This window comes from Platalea leucorodia, assembly GCF_965183815.1.
Source record: "Platalea leucorodia genome assembly, chromosome: 5".
In the NCBI taxonomy this organism is placed as follows: Eukaryota; Metazoa; Chordata; class Aves; order Pelecaniformes; family Threskiornithidae; genus Platalea; species Platalea leucorodia.
The window spans coordinates 78786522-78806339 of record NC_138827.1 but is presented as its reverse complement, the minus strand read 5'-3'; the positions used below and the strand labels follow the sequence as shown (position 1 = coordinate 78806339).

At 39.2% G+C, this 19818-nt stretch overlaps 1 protein-coding gene across 1 annotated transcript in view; it reads left to right on the top strand.

Annotated features, from left to right (window-relative positions):
* RAPGEF4 (Rap guanine nucleotide exchange factor 4) overlaps positions 1–19818 on the top strand; it is a gene marked incomplete at both ends in the record, with an annotated part of 155344 nt that overhangs the window by 121471 nt on the left and 14055 nt on the right. Inside the window, 10 exons of the mRNA XM_082311463.1 lie at positions 1010–1098; positions 5648–5785; positions 7121–7209; positions 7681–7711; positions 7954–8032; positions 9873–10019; positions 11236–11333; positions 14353–14478; positions 14944–15122; positions 19544–19634. Of these exons, the coding sequence (XP_082167589.1) occupies positions 1010–1098; positions 5648–5785; positions 7121–7209; positions 7681–7711; positions 7954–8032; positions 9873–10019; positions 11236–11333; positions 14353–14478; positions 14944–15122; positions 19544–19634 (1067 nt within the window). The remainder of the gene's footprint in view (positions 1–1009; positions 1099–5647; positions 5786–7120; positions 7210–7680; positions 7712–7953; positions 8033–9872; positions 10020–11235; positions 11334–14352; positions 14479–14943; positions 15123–19543; positions 19635–19818) is intronic.

Below are 19818 nucleotides of genomic sequence, written 5' to 3'. Positions count from 1 at the left end.
AAAGAAAAAGTCCCACCCTTCTGGAGATCATTTTTGTCAACGGAGAGATATTTTCATATATGAATTACAGTGGAAGCAATGATGTAATATTACATTACACGGTTCTCTCACCATATTTTTTCTGATATCCCTTACTTACAGGGTTTTTAAATGTTTCTCTTATCTCAAAAGTTGCACTGTAGAAATGATACCCCAGGGTACTGTGTTCATGGTTTCTCAGTGATTCCATATAAGACTCACATAGTTTAAAAGTAAAATAAAGTTTATTCTCACTGCCAAACTTATTTTGGCCTCTGCAGCCAGGCTTTATAAATCCTTGTCACAAATACAAAGATAAGGCAAACTGGGATTTACACCAGCGCTACCACAGATCATTTTAACACAAAAAATAGCTTGCTGTTTTTTGCCAGAGAAAATGGCAATCGTATTGTTCATATACGTTTTAATGTAAATGTAACAACTGTGATACTTGTGAATCAAAATAAAACCATAAATTTGACTGTCCATTTACCTCTTTTAGGCCTTCTGCTCATTGCTCGGAAATCAGCAAAGAATTAAATTATTTGCCTTCTTCTGTGTAGTATATACTAAATGTGCTGTCTGGTATTGTAGTTCCCTAAAGCCAAATGCAGCAGCACTTCTTAGGTACCCAGGTGTGGCAGGCCTGATTCTGCTTATGCTAAGAAGACTTGTAGAGAAGCATATCCAAATATTTCACTTCAGCACAGATGTTTTCTTTTTCGCTGTGCCAAATTTCGCTTTGACACAGGCAAATGCCTGTTAACGTAAGTGCAATAAAATTCATGCAGACAAGAATAAAAGCTTAATATTGCGGCTCATATTTGTTCATTCCCCGTTTTCATACTTAATGCCTACAAAGTGCAAAAAGACCCCTTTATTATCTGCAAAGGGCTAATAAGATATTTTAGCTGAAAGAAAACTCATCCTTGTGATCCCCAAGCTGTTTGCAGGAGCTTAATTGACTGTTTTCTTTCTTCTCTTTTCACAGATTCTGTTTTAAATGATTTTATTATGATGCACTGTGTTTTTATGCCAAATAGTCAGCTCTGCCCAGCCTTGATGGCACAATATCCTTTTGTAAGGGAAAAGTTACATCCCTTTAGCAGCTATCCCTGTTAGTGATGAGACTGAAGTTTCTCTCTGTCAAGTACATCATGTTTCATGGAAGCTGTGCCTTGTGGGTAGGTTCTCAGTGTCTGACTAACAGCTGTCCATAGCTCAACAGCTCTGAAAGGGATAGTGTATACCCATGATGAGACAGACCCGGAGCGTGAAAAATGTATCTTTCCTGTGCTGATTACTGTTCCAAGGGAAAGAAATGTACTGTCCCTCCACCAGATAAGTGAAATTACATAAATGTTTGGATTACTCTTCCTGTATCCTTTCTGCCTTTCTTGTTTTTTGCTGAACTACAGCATCTAGCTTTTAACTAAGATCGTTATGTTTTGGTGATTTCAATGGTCCAGATTACAAGCTGCAAACTGCCTCAAGGGGTGCAAGGTGCAAACTGCCAAAAGGGTGCCTAAACTAGTAGAATAATGAGTAAGTTGTTCCTAGGTGCTGTCCTAACAGTTAGGAATAAAAATAATAATCTATAATAATAGTCTATAGCAAATGTTAACAAACTGCAAGAAGCTTCAATTGCGTGCGAATACCTAGGAGATGAAAGCTTACAGTGGATCGCATCGAGAGCGGGAGGTGATTTTCATACTGTCTGCATGTTTTACAGGAGTCTGTGAAATGTCCATCAGTCAGTTACTGGCAGGTCATTTAGTTTGGGGAGCTGTTGGGCACTGAGTTTTCCTTGTGCACAGTGACTTGAAGCTATCAAGTGACTGGGAGCATTAAATAAACATATAATGTTTTCTGTTTTATAGAATTCTGACAGGGGTATAATAACTTCAATTCCCTATTTATTTTTTTAGAATCAGATCGGTGTGAAAGTGTGCTTTCCTTGAAGCTCAGTGGGGCGAGTGACATCTGGGAAAGCTAACACCCTGAAACCACAAAATAGGAGCATCATGTCCTTGTCTGGCAAGCTTGAGAATCCATTTGTGTTACTCCTAGAAAGGACAGTAATTGTTTTGAAAACCTTTGGACCCATAAAACTGGTCTGTAGAAAATTGTTCATACACCTGTAACAAACACATTTTCCAAAACCACATAGTTTTGGATATCAAAAGTATTATGAAATGCTGTTGCTGACAGCTTTGAGAGGGGAAGAAAAGGGCAGCACTTCTTCTGTTTTTTTTTTCTGGTTTATCTAGCTCATATTATTCAATCAGTCCATTTGAGACTCAGGCTTGTCTGTTCTCAGTTATAATGGTATACCTCTGATATCCAATAACTGGGAAAATCAGACGCATAAGCAAAACGTACCTCATAGGGGAAAAGCTTTTCTGAAGATCACAGTGATAGTGTCACTTATGTATACGTATTCACTTGTGATGAAATCCATTCTGGAGAGGAGTCTAAGACCATGGTCTGAAGTGGGTCGTGGCAGGCATCGTGCTAATTTTTTTCAGAGAGGAGGAGGAGGGCTGGAAGTAACTGGTATCCCACTGTTTTAGTGTCAGCTTTTCCTAGAGCTGAATTATTGTTTATGTGGTCCATTCTGAATATGGAAAATCAAACTGTGCTCTGTTGATTGTACCATTGAAATTCATTGTTAGAGTTGAAAGGTTGCTAACAAAGCTCATCTTTTTTTGAGCAAAATCACTTTACAAAAATGTTTGCTGGTGCTATAAGACTAAGGAGAGATTAGTTATGCTCAGTAAGGAAATGAAAACAGAAAAAGAAGAAAGGTGATTCAGTCAGAGACTCTGTTTTTGCTCCAGCTCCCCATTTTGAATCAATACAAGTCTATTTTCTTACACCCACTTAGGATACTATTTTAGCTGGCAGCATGCAAGTATAAGTAGAGCTAGACCACTGTAGTGCTTTCAAGCATAGTACAGGGTATAAATTATTTGGGTTTTCACTTTTTCTACAGCAGCGTTTTGTCATCTGTAAGTTCTTTAATCCTGAGAGGAATGGATGGGTGCACCATTTTGGCTAAGTAACATTATTGCTTGTTGCGGATTCAGTGCTTATACTGTGTTGTCCCTTGGCACACCACTTTTTTTCAGTCATTAATGTATATGGATCCTGCAATATTAAAAAAAATCACATACTTCTTTTTTATAGGGAAGCAAAGGGCATGCTCCCCTGTCCTGGGTCAGGACATCAGTCCTGTGTGTTGGACCAAGGCCCCTGTTTCCCTCTCTTCTTCACAGAGATGGAAATGGACAAATTCTCAGAGCTACAGCTTGTCAGAGGGAGGCAGGACAAAGCCCAAAAGAAAACTCAAAGTACAGTAGCACCTCCAAAAATGCACTTGGGGTAATGCAAGTGTGTGAGCATTTATGCAGGTGTGCATCTTTAAAGGACCACTGTCTAAATACTTATGAAGTATAAACTCCTCTTTTGCTGTCTGTAGATGATAGTCCTTTAGCATGTTTCTGTATGAATGTTTTGTGAACCTCCTTTACCATCATAACAGGAAAACAGTTTGCATTCTACTGTGGCTATGGGTGCTGATTTTGCACAGCTCCTAACGTGGTTAAGTATTATGTGCTACACGTAATTAGAAATTGAACTCTAACCATATTGGTGTTGATAAATATTTTACAATTATCTGACACTTGTTGCAAGTATACATGATATTTTACTTCTGATTGCAGTTTGCAGTGAAGCTGCATCCTGTAGGTCCTGTAAAAATGGGAGAACCCTTCATTGACTTTCCCTGTGATAATGTTAATAAAAGAGCAATTAATATAAATGAGCAGTAAAAATACAGAAAAATTACCAGTTCCTGTGGTGAGTCAGTTAATAAGAAGGTAAAAATACATGAAATAATTACAGTGTTTGAAAGGTAAAAATGGCATGAGAAAAATGACTCAGTAGAATACTACACTTGCTCCCTGAGACATTAGAGCACATAGCCTACAATATATTATTTACTTCTTATGACCCTTTGACTTATTTACTCCTATAAATGTACTGACATGTTTAATTCTCTAGTAATTTTAAACCTTTCTGAATGAAATTAAAATGCAGATTTCTAAAAGTTTGTCAGTCAAATGAGCACCCCAGTAACCCTGGTAGCATGTGAAATCTCTGCAGGGGTTTTGGGCAGGAGGATCATTTGAAAAGTGTGAGTTAATAGATACTTTTTCCCATTATAGTTTACTAGTATTTGTTAAAGAACTGCTTCTAAATGAGAAGCTTAAAATAAATATCTTGGATAATTTTGATTTCTAATTAATATTTTAATTTTCTAATTAATATTTTAAAATCTTTTGTTAGAGCAACTGAAAGTGCACCTTGAAAGGATGCTGGACTTCACTGTGAGTGAAAGAGTGTCAGTATTTTAATATTAAACGTTGCTCTATAATTGGGAATAGTATTATTCATGACAATCCAGAATCAGAATTTTGGTATTTGGGAAGAAAAGTTGAAGATGTAACTGCACTCATTCTGTGCTGCCTTCACATTCCGCCATCACTTTATTGGGAAACAGTTTAAATATATATTGTTAACTTCTGAGCAGTGAGAGGTAGGCAAACAAATTGTCATATCCTGTTTCTGCTGGGGATTCTTCTTCATTTTTGCATAAGGTAAAGGCTGAAATTATCTCAGTTGATTGCCCATTGTGCCGTTACTTTTTTCTTGGTTTCTTCCTTTCAATAAATGTTACTTTTGGCCTTTTTGCTATTTGCATGTTTCAGTAATGTTGACACTTCATCATGAAAAAGGTCAATGAAGTGTTTCCCATTTTTTCTTATTGTTTATCACAAAGTATTGTGACCCAAATATGTTTTATTTGATAAAGTGGAAACTTCTGATTTCCTCATATGTAAAATGAGGCTACTACAGAATTTATTATATTACCCCATGTCTCTATAGTCAGTCTAGGCTGTAAACTTCCAGGTCCCCCTACCATAATGGGACTGAGGTTCACCTTGAGTTACAGTAACTTCTAAAAATAAAAGGAATAACACTGGTCGTTCATTCCAGTACTCTTCCTCACAAATGGAAGACTGGAATTGTTAATAAACACAAAGTGACATTTTTCTTTTTCTTTTTCTTCAACTGTCTCCAAAAAAGAACAAGGAGAAATAGCCTCCTTCAGTCTCCACGGTTAATCCTCTTCTCTATTGTTCCAAGTGTCATTTCTGTTCTGCTCCCCTACAGCAACTTTTTCTACAGTAGGATTGTGATCATTCCTGTGCTCTTTAAAAAGAGCATTTAAAAGACGGGTAGACGTGGTGCTTGAGGACATGGTTTGGTGGTGGACTTGGCAGTGCTAGGTTAATGGTTGGACTCGATGATCTTAAGGGTCTTTTCCAACCTTAACGATTCTATGATTCTTTAGAGAATTCACTGTCTCTTTAGTATGAACGTGAAAAGTTTGCAAGTCTTTATGCCAGTGGCAGTCAGAAATCAAAAGTATATATTGGAAAGTTGTGTTTGAACACCCTGAAAATGGTTTGTTGGAGGTCACTTGTTTGTGAATTCATACCAGTTTTGATGTTTTTCAATCACTGAGTGTTTTCCTTGACACCGTGGCACCTATCATGCCCAGCCTTCCCAGGGTACAGAGCAGGAGAAAATGGATTATGCCCTCAACAATAAAAGGCGAGTCATTCGACTGGTTCTGCAGTGGGCTGCTTTATATGGAGATTTACTACAAGAAGATGAAGCAGCAATGGCCTTTTTGGAGGTATAAAGGAATCGTTGTATCATTGTACTGAGAAGTACCTACCAAGGAAGCTGAAAACCTGTTCCTGGTCTGTAGAATTCTGTTACGAATTAAAGAGAAGTAGGTCATTTCAAAGTGCAAACTCATAACTCTGTTTTCTCACTTTTAGCTGCAGACAGTATACGCACTACAACAGTGCTTGAACCATTGACAGCCTCTGGACCTCTGAAAATATCTGTCAGAGTTGCAGACCCCGTTCAAAGCACTACATGGGTAGATTGCTTTATAGCAATAGATGAATTTGCTTTTTTAAAATATTTTCCTGTGAATAGTTCAGAGGCTCTACAGGTTGAACTGGTGGGGCTGTATATGCCTGCTTGAGGTGTCCCAGGAAGGAGCTGGCGGGTTCTCACTCTACGAAACCAAAAATCCTTTCCATTTGAATGAAAGCTGTACTGCAGCTATTGGAACTTAAGATCTTTGCCTTCTGATCCCTTAAAATCCCTTAAAATAATTTAATTCCTCAGACATTGGTTGTAAGGTCTTTGTGGTAGGTGCCATATCCTTGTATTGATAAGATGCACTGCCAATGTCATGTTAAGTCATCGTGATTACCATTATTATTATATATTGTGTTTATGGAACACAATCCCGTATGTTACTGGCTGAATGGAAGTTCTTGCCCCAAAGGGCTTAAAACTGAATCTAAGATAAGAGTTAGCAGAGGGGAGTAGAGAGGGGCCTTAAGGATGACAGACATATAGCAAACCCACATGGGAAAGCTTTTCATAATAGACAAGCTTTGGAGACAGACATAATGTCTTTCATTAGTCCAGAAATTAAAGAACAATTACAAGTTGCAAGCACATAGATCCTTCTTTGGGTGAATTTTATGTAGGTGTGGCAGGAACAGGTTTGAGTAGGGTTTAAAAGAGGGTAATATTGTAGCAGACTGGAGTAGCTGAGAGTCAACAACTCAGTAGCAAAGGAACCACTAAGGACTACAACAGCAGTGGGTAAAAAAAAAAAAAAACTATCATGCCAGATTGTTTGTGAATTTTATGGTCTTTATCCTTGGTAATCTGAAAATGCAGTTTTTGCACAAGCAGTCAGTGGTTACATAGCGAGCTAAGGAGCCTCATCAGGCTTCCCTTCTGCATGTGTAACTCTTGCTTTAAATCAGCTGGAGATAAACAAGTAGAAGTAATAGAGGGTTGGGCCCAGCATGTGTTCCTCTATGTAAATTATCATTCTTTATAATCATTAAGCTATCAGATGTCATCTCATAATCCTCTATCCTGAGTACTGCTCATTTACCCCTATAGTTATTTAAAGACTATTCTGTATCATTTACAGGAATTTTATGTATCTGTATCAGATGATACTAGAATGATTGCAGCACTAAAGGAGCAACTTCCAGAGTTAGAGAAAATTGTAAAGCAAGTGTAAGCACAGTTTTTGCTTCTTTCCTCCTCCTGCCCTTTTTCTCAGTAAACAAATGAAGAAAATGTATAGTTTATATCTATTAAAAATCCATTCTATGAATGGCACTCAGTCATACAAGAATGAATGTTTGCATGCAAGCTTGTTTGGATGAATGTCTGTGGCCGTCTCTTTGCACATCATTCTTGCAAACACTGAACTCTCATTAAAAGGTTGAGAGAAGGAATAAGAAATTATGTACACACCATTGAAATTAAACTGGGTGCTTATTTCATGCTTACATGGACTTTGTATAGTATTTTCCCTGCCTTGGTCATAGATTAACTATGGTATCATCTAGTCTTTTCATATATGCAAACATGAATATGTTGGCATTGTAGTTTGACTAGTGGTCCATGTTCTATAGGTGATTTTGTACACAAAATCTTGCAGGTAATGTTTAATTATATATTCTATGCTTTACCTTTTTATAGTTCTGAAGAACCTAAAGCACCACAAAAGAAGGTAAGATAATTTATTTGTCCATTTTCTAAAGTAAAAGCTTTAGCACAGCAAATCGATAAACATCATCTCTTTAGTAATCATGGATATATTAAAACAACACATTGAGAAATAGCTTTTAACATTGTGTCAAATTTTGCATTGCTAGTCTTTTTCCTGCCATTGATATGAGATCTATTGTAGTTCATGTTTACACCATAATGTTTCTTTTTGCATTAATGTGAATTCCGATGATTTATTTTCAGCACAAAGTTCTTCTGCAGCTGTTCAACACAAGTGATGACAGAGCACAGAAACGCCAGCCTATCAGGGGCAGCGATGAAGGTGAGTTCCTTCTCCTCAAAGTTTTCTTGTGTCACTGAGATTTGGAGTAAATTTGTCTCTCTCAAAAAAATGGTCTAAAAATAAACAAAAGTACTTACCTACAGTTTTGAAGCCTGGCCTGAAGAAAGCTCTGTTTGCTTTTGCTAGCCCAACATTCTCTGTCATTGATTTGAAGTGCTCCTGGTCTTCTCCCTTAGTTACTTGTGCTATCAAACATTGTGCTTCCTCAGAGGAAGAAGTAAAGACCTTTAAAATAGGGAATGAACAAAACAGGTAAGAACCAGTACAGACAGTGTCCATGCAAGTAATGGCAGTTCAATAAATAGTGGGTGCTGAAGGTCATGTTAGAGCCTCTGTCTCCCCTGCATAGTTTCAGCTAACATTTACAGCTGTTCCTTTGCGAGATAGGAGTGGAGCAGATAATCATGGCGTGGATCTCTGCCCTGTGGCACACAGCCTAGAAAACAAAATCTGCTGGTTTGCCCTATTGCTATTGTTTGATTGTCTGAAGAGATTAAGGTAAAACTTAGAGCAGTGTATCAGAATATCATTTTCGGTTGTACTGGGTTTTCATATTGTCCTTCACTTCAGGCAGGTTAAAGCACTGCTATGTGAACAAAATCCTGAGCTCTGCTGATGGGACGTGTTCATTGTAAACAAAGATACATGCCCCTTAAAACTCATAAATCTGAGGATTTCTTTACAACTGCTAGGGCCAGTCTCTCAATGGTCAATCTTCATCACAGAAAATGGCTTCTGCTTCAAGGTATTTGATATTAAAGGATAGCTCTTGCTAGTGAACAACAGTAAAAATAAGGGAACAAAATGCAAGGTCATATAGCTGAGAAAGCTGGTGGCATAAATCAAACCAACGGAAGAGCCATTTCAAAAGCTGGAAGTAACTGTGTATGAACAGCAGACATCCTGCCATGCATGCAGCTTCTGTTGTCTATATCAGTGTTTCTTCTAGGTCTATGAAGAGCGAAACAGTTGCTGCTCCCAGGGAAGTACTACTTTTTGTGTCTGTGTGGACAGGCAGTAACTGCCCCTTTTGTATGGGTGCACCTTTCTCATTCATAGGGCAGGCAGCACACTGAACATTGAAAATACATGGACAGCTATAACCCCAGGGGCTGCTTGGCTTGGCTTGGCTTGACAGCTGAGCTGCAGGAGTATTTTGCTAACTTCTTTCTTGAATTCATGTCACTTTGGGCTGCCTTGCTTTTTGCAGGCTAGTGTACTATCATATTGATTTCTAGGCAGCCAGAGGCCTGGGTTCATATATTACTCTCTGAGCCAATTTGTACTGTACACTCAAGTGTATTCTTATTGTTAGGGTATTTTTCTTCATCATCCACAACATTCTTGATTCAGCAATTATATACTTGCTTGTAAAAAACAGGTTGCAGCACAGTTTGATTTAAGTTCTGATTGTAACCAAAAGTATTTTCAAATCTATTTTGGAAATATGAAAATTATTTTTCTGTAATTAAGAGAGTTTGCAGCCAATTTTCCTGACTCTTGAAAAGAAGTGTTGACTTAAAATATTGTAATGTCTGGAATATAACAAAGTGCCAGATTAAATTGGCGTCCATAAATAATGTAGCAATACTAAAACACTAGTACTTCATGGTTTACTAAAACCTCTGGGAAATCAGAGATTTCTATACTAGAATTGTAGAACATCTGAGGAATGGGGAGCTATCAAAACTGTACTGATTTATTGTTGCTTTATTTGTTTCATTTTTGAAGAGTGGTTACTGAGGTGGAAGTAATTTGTACAGTAAAGTTTCTGTGGTTCTTATGCATGGCATACACAGTGCAATCTTTTCTTCTTTAGTTCTGTTTAAGGTGTACTGCATAGATCAAACCTATACCACTATCCGGGTGCCGGTGTCTTCCTCTGTGAAGGAAGTGATCAGCGCAGTAGCAGATAAGCTGGGTTCTGGAGAAGGCCTCATCATAGTAAAGATGAGCTCAGGAGGAGGTACTGTATATGCATCATCTTAAACACTTCTCACTTATGGTGAAGCAGAATGTTGGGAGGGATTGAAAGACTAATTCAGCCAAGGCTTTTACATCCATGTGCATGTTTGGCTGGTACACAGGTTCTGTCTTAGAGTCAAGTCCTTTCCCTACTGCAGGCACAGACTGGAGCTCATAGGGGAGACAGGAAAAATGGAGAAGCTTGTGTATCTGCATGTTACAGAGCAGAGCTACCCCAAGTTTCCTTCACTGTAAGACTTGTAAGAGTTTTTTAACAACAGAAATAAGAGGTAAGCATGGATAATGTCAGGCTAGACATGTGAATCAGCAACAGCAGAAAACACTGCAGTGCCAACATTCCGGTAGTGGTCACTACCATTCTGGCCACTCTATCTGTGCAAAACACTACTGAGCAACTTAGTGCCAAGCCCACTGACCTAGTGTTCACAAAGGGTCAGGAGTCAGCCCCCCACTATAGGCTGTGGAAATGGAAGAGTAACTGGAAAGTGAATTCTGCTGGAGAATTGGTGTTGCTGAAGTGCTCTGGTTGAGTATGACTGTGTGGACACACACAGAGCTAATGAGAGCTGTGTTGGAAGGCATTTTTGCAAACAGTGATGCCTGCCAAAAACGGCTCACTTCCTGAGAACTGACACCAGGCGGCTCTACTTTTTGCAGTTGCAGCAATTTTTTATTGTCAGATTTGCTGACAGCCAGCGCATGCTGGAAGAGACTGTTTTGTAAGTTACTTCATTATCTTTTCTTTACCTGTGACGTGATGCTCTTTTAGAACTGAGATTTGAATACAGTTGCATTTCATCACCTCCTTATGCAGTTACTGTCTTCCAAGGCAATTTCTATTAAGAACAGCTCTCCAAATGCTTACAGCTCAGAGAAGAATGAATGGAGTCCCTAATTATGGCTGAATTTTTGCAGATAGTTTCTAGAGATGGCAGCACAAGCTTCTTGACCTGTCTGCACACTGTGGGGCTGGGATTCCACTTCTGTATGCCAGTTCTGTAGGAGACTGGTTTGGGCTGAGCTTGTTGTTGCATTTCTTCAATAAAGAGGAGCTTGTTGTCATCTATTTTGTATCCTGGACATTGGTTTACTGTGCAAAATTTGTTCCCAGAAGGGTGATCTGTGCAGCTGTTGGATCAGTCCTGCTGTAAATTCTACATATTTATAATAAACAATCTTTTGCTTCATGTTTACAGAAAAGGTGGTGCTCAAACCTCATGATGTTTCAGTGTTTACAACTCTCAGTGTTAATGGACGGCTGTTTGCCTGCCCACGTGATCAGTTCGATTCATTGGTATGTATGTATGCAGTTCTCAGGAAGTTCAGTTCTTCAGTTTATTTGAACACTTGGCCCTTTTTGCATTATCAATGGTTTAGGTAAAAACTAGTGGAAACATTCACAAGAAAGGGCTTGTCACAGTGCTATGGGATGAGCCCTGAAATTAAAACAAGGTAATATTGTAATTTCCTAAACTAGAGCAGAAATCCATCTGATCCACATGACAGCACTTGATCCCAGTATTCTCTGTGTCACACTGAGCATTTAGGAAGAGTTGAATATTGTCACTAAGACATGCAGTAATTCCTGATTACAGAACTATCTCCTCAAGGCCACAGGGATGTATTCTGAAAGATAGATGTTACCAATTAAAGCATTCTGGAGACTTGATTCCAACAGTAAATTCCTTAAAATCTTTTATTTCTCAGCCCCACAAAATACTGTGTCAAAATCTCAGATGATTCTAAGTAGAATCATGGAAAATATTCCTGGTAGAAAGTCTGATTTTTCTCTAGGTAGAATTGTTCATAAGTACTTACAGTTTATACAGTAATTCTAACAATCTCCATGGGGTCTGCTTTTATAGAGTTTGATTTGACTGTACTTTTTGTTCCTTTTATTTCATTAAAAACAAATGTCATTGCCAAGTCATGTCAGCATGAACTCTTATTACTCCTAGCCTTGTTTCAGCCTCCTGTATGCTTTTAACAAGGCACTTAGTATGTATGCCTGATTTCTTTTATAGATATGGTAAAATCTATGCTTTGCTGCTGCTTTCAATTTAGTAACCAGGGAATGCACATCCAGCATACTGTAGTTCCATGCAGAGATACCTCTTGTTCAGTTTATTAAATTCTGATGTTCCCTTGAGGTTAATTAATCCTGCCAAGTAGATACCCTCATGGGGCATGCTAGTCTAAAGCAGGGGTGTTGCATCAGTACAACTACGCTGGGTACTTTTACGTGGCTCTGCATTGTCTGTGTAGACATAGCTTTGGCAGCAAATTGTCATGACTTTCTGTGCCTTTCCCTCTGTGCTATTTACCATGGATCAAGTACTGGAAATGCTACAGGGAGCTTTAAAGATACAGGGCTGCAATATGCTAGCTTTCATCAACTGGGCTGACTTCAGTAGGAATTAGGGAGGAACACTTAGCACCTTAAAAAAGGTTCTCAACACTGCATAACAGAATACATCCTCTTATCAGCTGCATTTTTTCAAAGAAAGAGGTATAAACAAATTGAAAAATGTTACAACCTTTCCTGCCTCCCAGTTTAATCCTTTCACGTTCCAATTTCTGGCTGCTGCCTGTGCATGTACATTTATTCATATTACATTTGGCAATTCCCATGTGAAAACTGTTCTGGGTTAGATGAATTTTCAAATATGCAATGAGTTTACATCTATGTGCTTCTTTCCTAGCCTTGGAAAATATGTGTTTGTTATGGTAACAGCTATGTTGTGTTTGTCTCCAAATAGGGGAAAAAAGCCCTCTTTCGGTCTGTGGGCAATTCTCTTTCCACAGATTTCCACAGATGATGATTTTCTACAGAAAACTGCTGTACATTTAATTCATACTCTGTCTTAAACTAAAGAAAATTTGTCTTTGTGCAAATCCCAATTCAGGGCAATCTGCAGGCTGTTATAAGATTGATGGCTGTCCTGATTTTTTTTAGATAATACTTTGCTTATATACACTATTTTTAAAAATTGTGGATGGAGCTTTTAAGGTAATAATGCCTGTGGTTTAGTTTAATAATTTTTAAATAGTTTGTATTATGATGATAGTTGAAAGACAAGTTTTCCCTAGAGTACAAAGCAAGAACTCATACAGAAATAAAGCTCCTACATACTCTGTGTTATTGAGAAAGTGATTTGATATATTAATCCAGTCAGTCCTTTTTCTGTTGGTAATATAATATTCTTATATAAAAGGTCATTCATTTAGTAAGCTCTTTTTTTATATTGCAGTATGTAAATATGGTCTGTTAATCTTGTAGACTCTGTTGAGTTAGTACTCGGAAACTGCTCTGTAATTGTCTAACAAAGACCCTATGAGAAATTGAGAAACTTGTAATTGAACTCTACTGCCCTCTCCTGGAAACAAAGCAATTAAAACGCGGGTTCCCAGGAAGCTATACTGATGTAATGCATTTGAATTTGCAAGAGGGTTGTTTGTTAGTATTTTAGCAGCGCTGGTTCAAACACTTTGACCCTACTATATACAACAGACTACTTCAAATCTGACTAGATCTCAAGCCATGTTTTAAATCTCTCTTTAATATAAGATTTACTTGTGTGCAAACCTGTAGATCACATCTGTTGGGTGGTATGGGAGTGTCTTCCAAAAATGTTTTATACTTGAATGATTTAAAGGATTCTTTCTCATAAGACTGTGTGCATATAATTTTAATTAGCATAGCCAGGAGTTTTGCAATCACAAATAGTGCATCCCTGTACTGTCAAAGAGAAAGTATGAAGCTTATTTTATAAATGATCAGAAGATCTTGCAATCACTGCAGATTTCTGAAGTATGGCAGATGTAATAATTCTCATCATTAGAATCAGTAATTTGCAAAAGTATTTGGCTTGTGCTTTGTGGCCTAGTTATTCGTGTATGTGAAAAAGGAAACTGATAACAAAAGCTTTGTGGAAAGACCTATGCTCCTAAACAAACAGACATGCTTTACTTAGCACAACGTGTATTGAAGTATTTATTTCTGGCTTCAGATTTTAGAACAATGCTAAAAATAACACACTGAGAACAGTCTGTTTTATTTCCTTACAGTGCCTCTGAAGAGCTTTCAGAATTTTCCTGACTATCCTGTGCATAGTGGATACTGATTTTGCACAGGGCTTCTCATTTCCTAATGCCAGCCTGTGGTTAAAAGCAAATTTCAGTTTTACTATGACAAACATGCTTAGGAAAGTGGTCATACTGAAGAAAAAAAATTAGAAACATTATGGAAGAAAAGCACCAATCATGCAATTTAGTATTTCTAAAATATTTTTATACCATTTTTCCATTTGTAGGCACCATTACCAGAACAAGAAGGACCATCTACTGGTACAGTGGGAACGTTCGAACTGATGAGCTCCAAAGACTTAGCACATCAGATGACAATTTATGACTGGGAGCTCTTCAACTGTGTGCATGAGGTATGAGGATCTGTCTATTCAGCAGATTAGAACCTGCTGGAAAATGTTTAGTTGTACGTTGTAGGTTTGTGCGTTATTTGCAAAACTTTCTCTAAGCTCAATTTTCAAAAATACTACAATAAAGCCACCTACAAGTTTTGAAAGTATAAGGCATTCTTAATTTTATAGGCAAAATGCAAAAATACAAGTTAAACTTCTCCTGAACATGTGCTGTTTATTGAATTACTTTTGTATGTTTTAAGGCATTAAGCTATTTATACATAGTCTGTAGTTATGCTTTTAGTATGCCTCAGCTATTGTCTCCTGGATTTGCAGCCTGAATCATTGTGATCTGTACAGCAATAAATGTAAACTGCAGAGCAAGTTTCAGGCTAGATACTTACCTGGTCATTCTTAGCCTCTTTTCTCTGTCCAAAAGATGAGATTTCTAAAAAAAAAAATCCCCAACTCTTTTCTTTTTCCTAGCTGGAACTGATCTATCACACTTTTGGAAGGCACAATTTTAAAAAGACCACAGCAAATCTGGACTTGTTTTTAAGAAGATTTAATGAAATTCAGTTCTGGGTGGTCACTGAGATTTGTCTTTGCTCTCAACTCAGCAAGCGTGTTCAGCTGTTAAAGAAGTACATTAAGATAGCAGCCCAGTAAGTATACAATCATCTGTGAGCTGGAAATGAGGTTCAGTATAGTCAATTCGTTGTTATTTTTCTTTTTTATTTTCAGCCACACACAGTAGAGGTTAAAATGTTCTCTGTCTGGTAATTCTGTCTATTTCCTTATAGGGCTGTATAGAACCTTGTTAATATATATTCTCCTTTCCTGTCCTACTCTCTATTGCTCCTTGATCTGTGATCTCTTAGGGCCTTGTTTTCACATCAAATTTGTAAGTAAATATATTTCAGTTCATTAGGAGAACACTTCATTTACCCTTACATGCATTAGCAAATATTAATATGTGAATTAGTAAATAATGGCAAACCTGAGCCTCAATTTTCCTGAGAACAGAAATATGTCTGGTGCTGTTCAGGAAGACTCTTCTCAGAATTGCCCCAAGTGCAAAAACCAAGAGGGGTGAGCAAAGAGATGTAGTATGGAGATGACAAGGCTCATGTTACCTTCAGTTTCCTTGGTATATTTTTTTAATACTTTTGCTTAAAAATGCAACAACACGAATGTCCTTTTTTGTTACTAACTGCTGGGTCTGAGGTTGGATAGCAGGCAATTCTTGCTGTCTTCTATTCTTTTATTCATGTTAAAACTTGAACTCTTTGGAGCCTTCACGCCAAAGATGTCGGCCTTGACTCCTTATCACTGAAGTCAAGGGCAAGGGTGTGACTGACTTCAGAGGGAGCAGGGACATGCCCCTGCCCCGCATAGCTACGGTTTTTTATCACTGTTACCCTCTTCCTTCCTTTCCAGTTCGCGGTGTATTTATTACATTCATCGCTGTCCGAACAAACAGTTTGCTGAGGTGTGAGGAACTGCCTGTTTAAGCGTTTGTCTACAACTTTGGGCACTGTGACTAGAGGCTGTTAGGCAGTCTTACCGAACAAAGAAGTTATTGCTTGCAGTTAAACCATGAGGTTTAACTTTTTTGCATCGTTAAACCTAGTTGTGTGAAGGAAGAGATTACTGTTACAGCTGTGATGCTGCCCTCCTTCCAATTAATAATTCCACATAGCTGAAATCAGTGTTCACATCGAAACTCTGCATCAGCATGCCTCCCTCCTCCAGGAAGGGCCCCGCTCTGCAAGTACCGACTTCCTTCGGGGAACTCGTTTGGGCCCTCCGGTCGGATTACAGTTGGTCAAAGCAGAAGATTTTCAAAATCTAGTGGTGGGCATGCAGGAACAGGTTTATATTCAGAACAGAGGACGGAATTTACCTCTTTTGTTTCTAAAAATATATATACCGCATATTCCATTATCTCATTGCGCAGAGCAAAACTGGGAAGCAAGCCGCCAGTCTGGCGGGCTGTGCCCAGGAGAGGGCAGTGGCACCCACACACAGACGCGTCAGGGTCTTTGCTAAACTGAAAGGCATGAAATGGGAAAATGTTGAAATGTGGTAAATTAAGATACAATAGTAATTTCCATAAACACTTGAAATTATGTATCCTGAAAATTACAGTTAAATATCTCCTTAATAAACGGCCCTAGCCCGTGGGTTCCTCCGTGTCATGGGTTTAATCCTATGCTATTTGCAACAGCTTGACAACCTCCTGTTTACTTCCATGTTTCTGGTATCACTACAATGCTAAAAATAAATAGCTAAAAGCGGTCTGCGCTGCTGAGTCCTCTTTGTCTCCTAAAAGCAGAGAAATCCGAAGCACAAGATTTTCCTCTGTGCAAACCGAGCGGGCAGGTTTAATTGCAGCCGCTGGAAAGGCGCTGGGAAGTTTTGCCAGGCTGCTGCCCTCTCTACAGTGCTGCCATGGCAACAGGTGCTACAGCATGCGGTAAAACAAACACAAAGTGCACCGAAGTTAGAGGGGAGAAAAAGCCAAGGAATTGGATCAAAAGATGCGGGCCCAGGCCTTGAAGCAATATCTTTGAGGAAGTTTTGCTTGTGAAGATCCTTGAGACCTAATGAGAACTTTACCCCACCTAGAAGTACTAGACTCATTAGAAAAGTGTTAGGGGAGAACAGCTCAGTGCTGCACTATTAATCTTAGGCATGACTGGTGGTAACGAGATGCCTTGCACGTACCGATTTTCAAAGATAACTGTTACTGAGAACCCTGTTTCAATTCTGTGATGGGGGGCTCAGACGCCATCACAGAAGGCACATCATTTTGTGTCTGCCACCCCACACACCCTGTGATGTGTGCTCCCTGTCTGTGCGGGCAAGCGCAAGGCCAAGTGCTGGCTCCAAGTGCTGTGCACGTGTGCTTTCAGTTCCAGGAGCCGTTGTTGCCTTTGCATCTGCTGGGAAAGGATGTAGAGGTTACCAGGTTCATCTCTTTTCTCCAGCCATTGTAGGATTAAACTTTCAAACAAAGGGGAGAAGTGAACTATATTTCCTACAGTGAGTTCTTCCCTTATTAATTGTACTGGAAAGGCTTTCTAGGATGTACTTGCACATACTCTTACGGATATCCACAAACCCAGTTTGTGGATAGGTTGTCACATGTACTTCTGCCCTGATACATACATATGTGTGCATTCACAATTCATACTAACAGGAAGATTTTTCCAGTACAGTCTGTTTTGGGAGACAGAGGGACCTCTGCTCTGAGCACACTGTGGTGCTTTGGAGGATCCACTTTCTGACATTTTACAGGCACCATATATGCAGTGTAGAGCCTGTAGAATTTACAGAATATTTGGTATAGAATGTCATACATCTAGATGGATTTTAACAAGGACTTTGTCAAATTACATTGCTTAACAGGGTATTTGGCAAAACTTTTCCTTTTTAAAATGAAAGATTCAAGTTACGTATTCCAGATAGATACCTTTGCAGCTGCGTACTATGTTTGAGCACTACTGCTGTATGGTGCTAATTATTTTTACCATGCCACAATTTATTCTCAATGTCACAGGCTGTGACAGATATCCCTTTCTGGATTTAGTTGTGCCTGGGGAAGAGGTTATCACTGACAGCCTATCCTGGCTGCTTTTCATCCTTATCTCCCCTCAGATCCACTAACGAGGCACGCCCTGACCTGCTCTAGTCAGAATAAGTTGGGGTGGCTTTAGCATTTCATCTTACCTTTGCTAACCTTGCTCACTGTCCCTAATCTGATGTAGGAGAATTTGTATGAGCAGCTCTGCCAGAAGATCTGAGGGGGCAGCAGTCTCCAACAGACAGATCATCAGATGGGAGAGATTGTTTTTTTGCCCGCTCCGTGTTCATACAGTGCAGACACAAGTGAGGTCCAGATCTAAAGGACCCACCCGCTCAGTACATCGAGTCTGGTGAAATGGAGGGACAGGAAGAACAGAGTAACAATAGGGTGATGTGGCAATTATGGAGTCGGACAGTAAGATGTGATGATTGTACTAATTTCCCCTGGAGCTGAGGATACCTCAGAGGAGCTAAGAGCTTCAGCAATGAATTAAAAAATCTGTCTGAGAATCATAGCATGAATCTTGTGAAAGTTTTCTTGGTAAACAGCTAAAGAAGCAGAGACTGAGGTGCTGAAATCAGATGTTGGCAAATCAGTTGTGAAAAATAGCAAATTATTTGCAGGAACCTAGTGAGACATAGATTTATGAGATATAGGCTTTGTTCTCTTTCTTCTCTTCCCATTGAGTCAGGGAGCCACCTGATGCAGCCACAGCGGAGCAGTGTGTGGGCTGTTCCTGTCAGATTGTGTCTGCTCCTGCATATGGTGTATTGGATCTCCCATAATACTCAGTTACATGTCCCAGTTTTTCCTGATTGGTAACAAAGGTTCTCCTTTGCATTAGGGATGAAGCGTCACCTAGAGCTCCTAGCAGCCAGGACCTCTTTAATGATGCTGGTAACAAATGGCAGTTCTTTGCTTGAAACATCCTAAAGAGTTCCAGAATCTACAAGGACTAGTTAGAAATCATATACAGCGAGAGAGGTCACTGGCACACAGGCATCTCTAGACAGCTGGTCTTCTCCCTTTAAAAAGACTCAGTGCCCCTGTAAACTGCGATGAAGATCGTCTAGGGACAGCTTCCAGCATTCAGTAGCTGTTCAGAAGCTGTGAGCAAGTTCTGCAGCAAATGAGGTTGTAAACCAGTTGCTTCCACTGTTTCTGGTATTCCCTGGGACTGAATTGAGGCCTGTTTCAGGACTGTGTTTCTGGGTGGGAAGGAGCTTCAAAGACTCATTTAATGTCCTTGCAGAAGCTGGCACCCAGTGAAGTGGAAGCAGCAGGTCATTTTAGGAGGGAGGGAAAAGGATCCTCCAGAGTGTGGTGAATTATTCACACATTGGTGAAGTGGTGTCCCACAGGTGTGCTGGCCAGGGCTGCCCAAAATCAGTCACATCTATGCTAGATGCCAGGGTTCAGCTCTCTTAAGCTCGTCATGTGTACTTCTGCCCTGACTGATACATACAACTTAAAACCTGGCCCTTTGTGTTTCAGCTGTAAAGAATACAAGAATCTGAATTCCTTTTTTGCAATTATTATGGGACTGAGTAATGTTGCTGTGAGCCGTCTCTCGTTAACATGGGAGGTAAGTCTGTGCTAAAATCCAATTCCAAGAAGTTTGACTGGGATTTGTGCTTTTAGTTAGCAAAAACATGTCTTGGGCCTTTATTATTGATAAAATTAGATCTACTTATTCAGCTCCTGAGCATAAGTCTTTAGCTAAGGCTGACAATTTTTATTAGTAAGGCAGTATACCCATAGATGTGTTG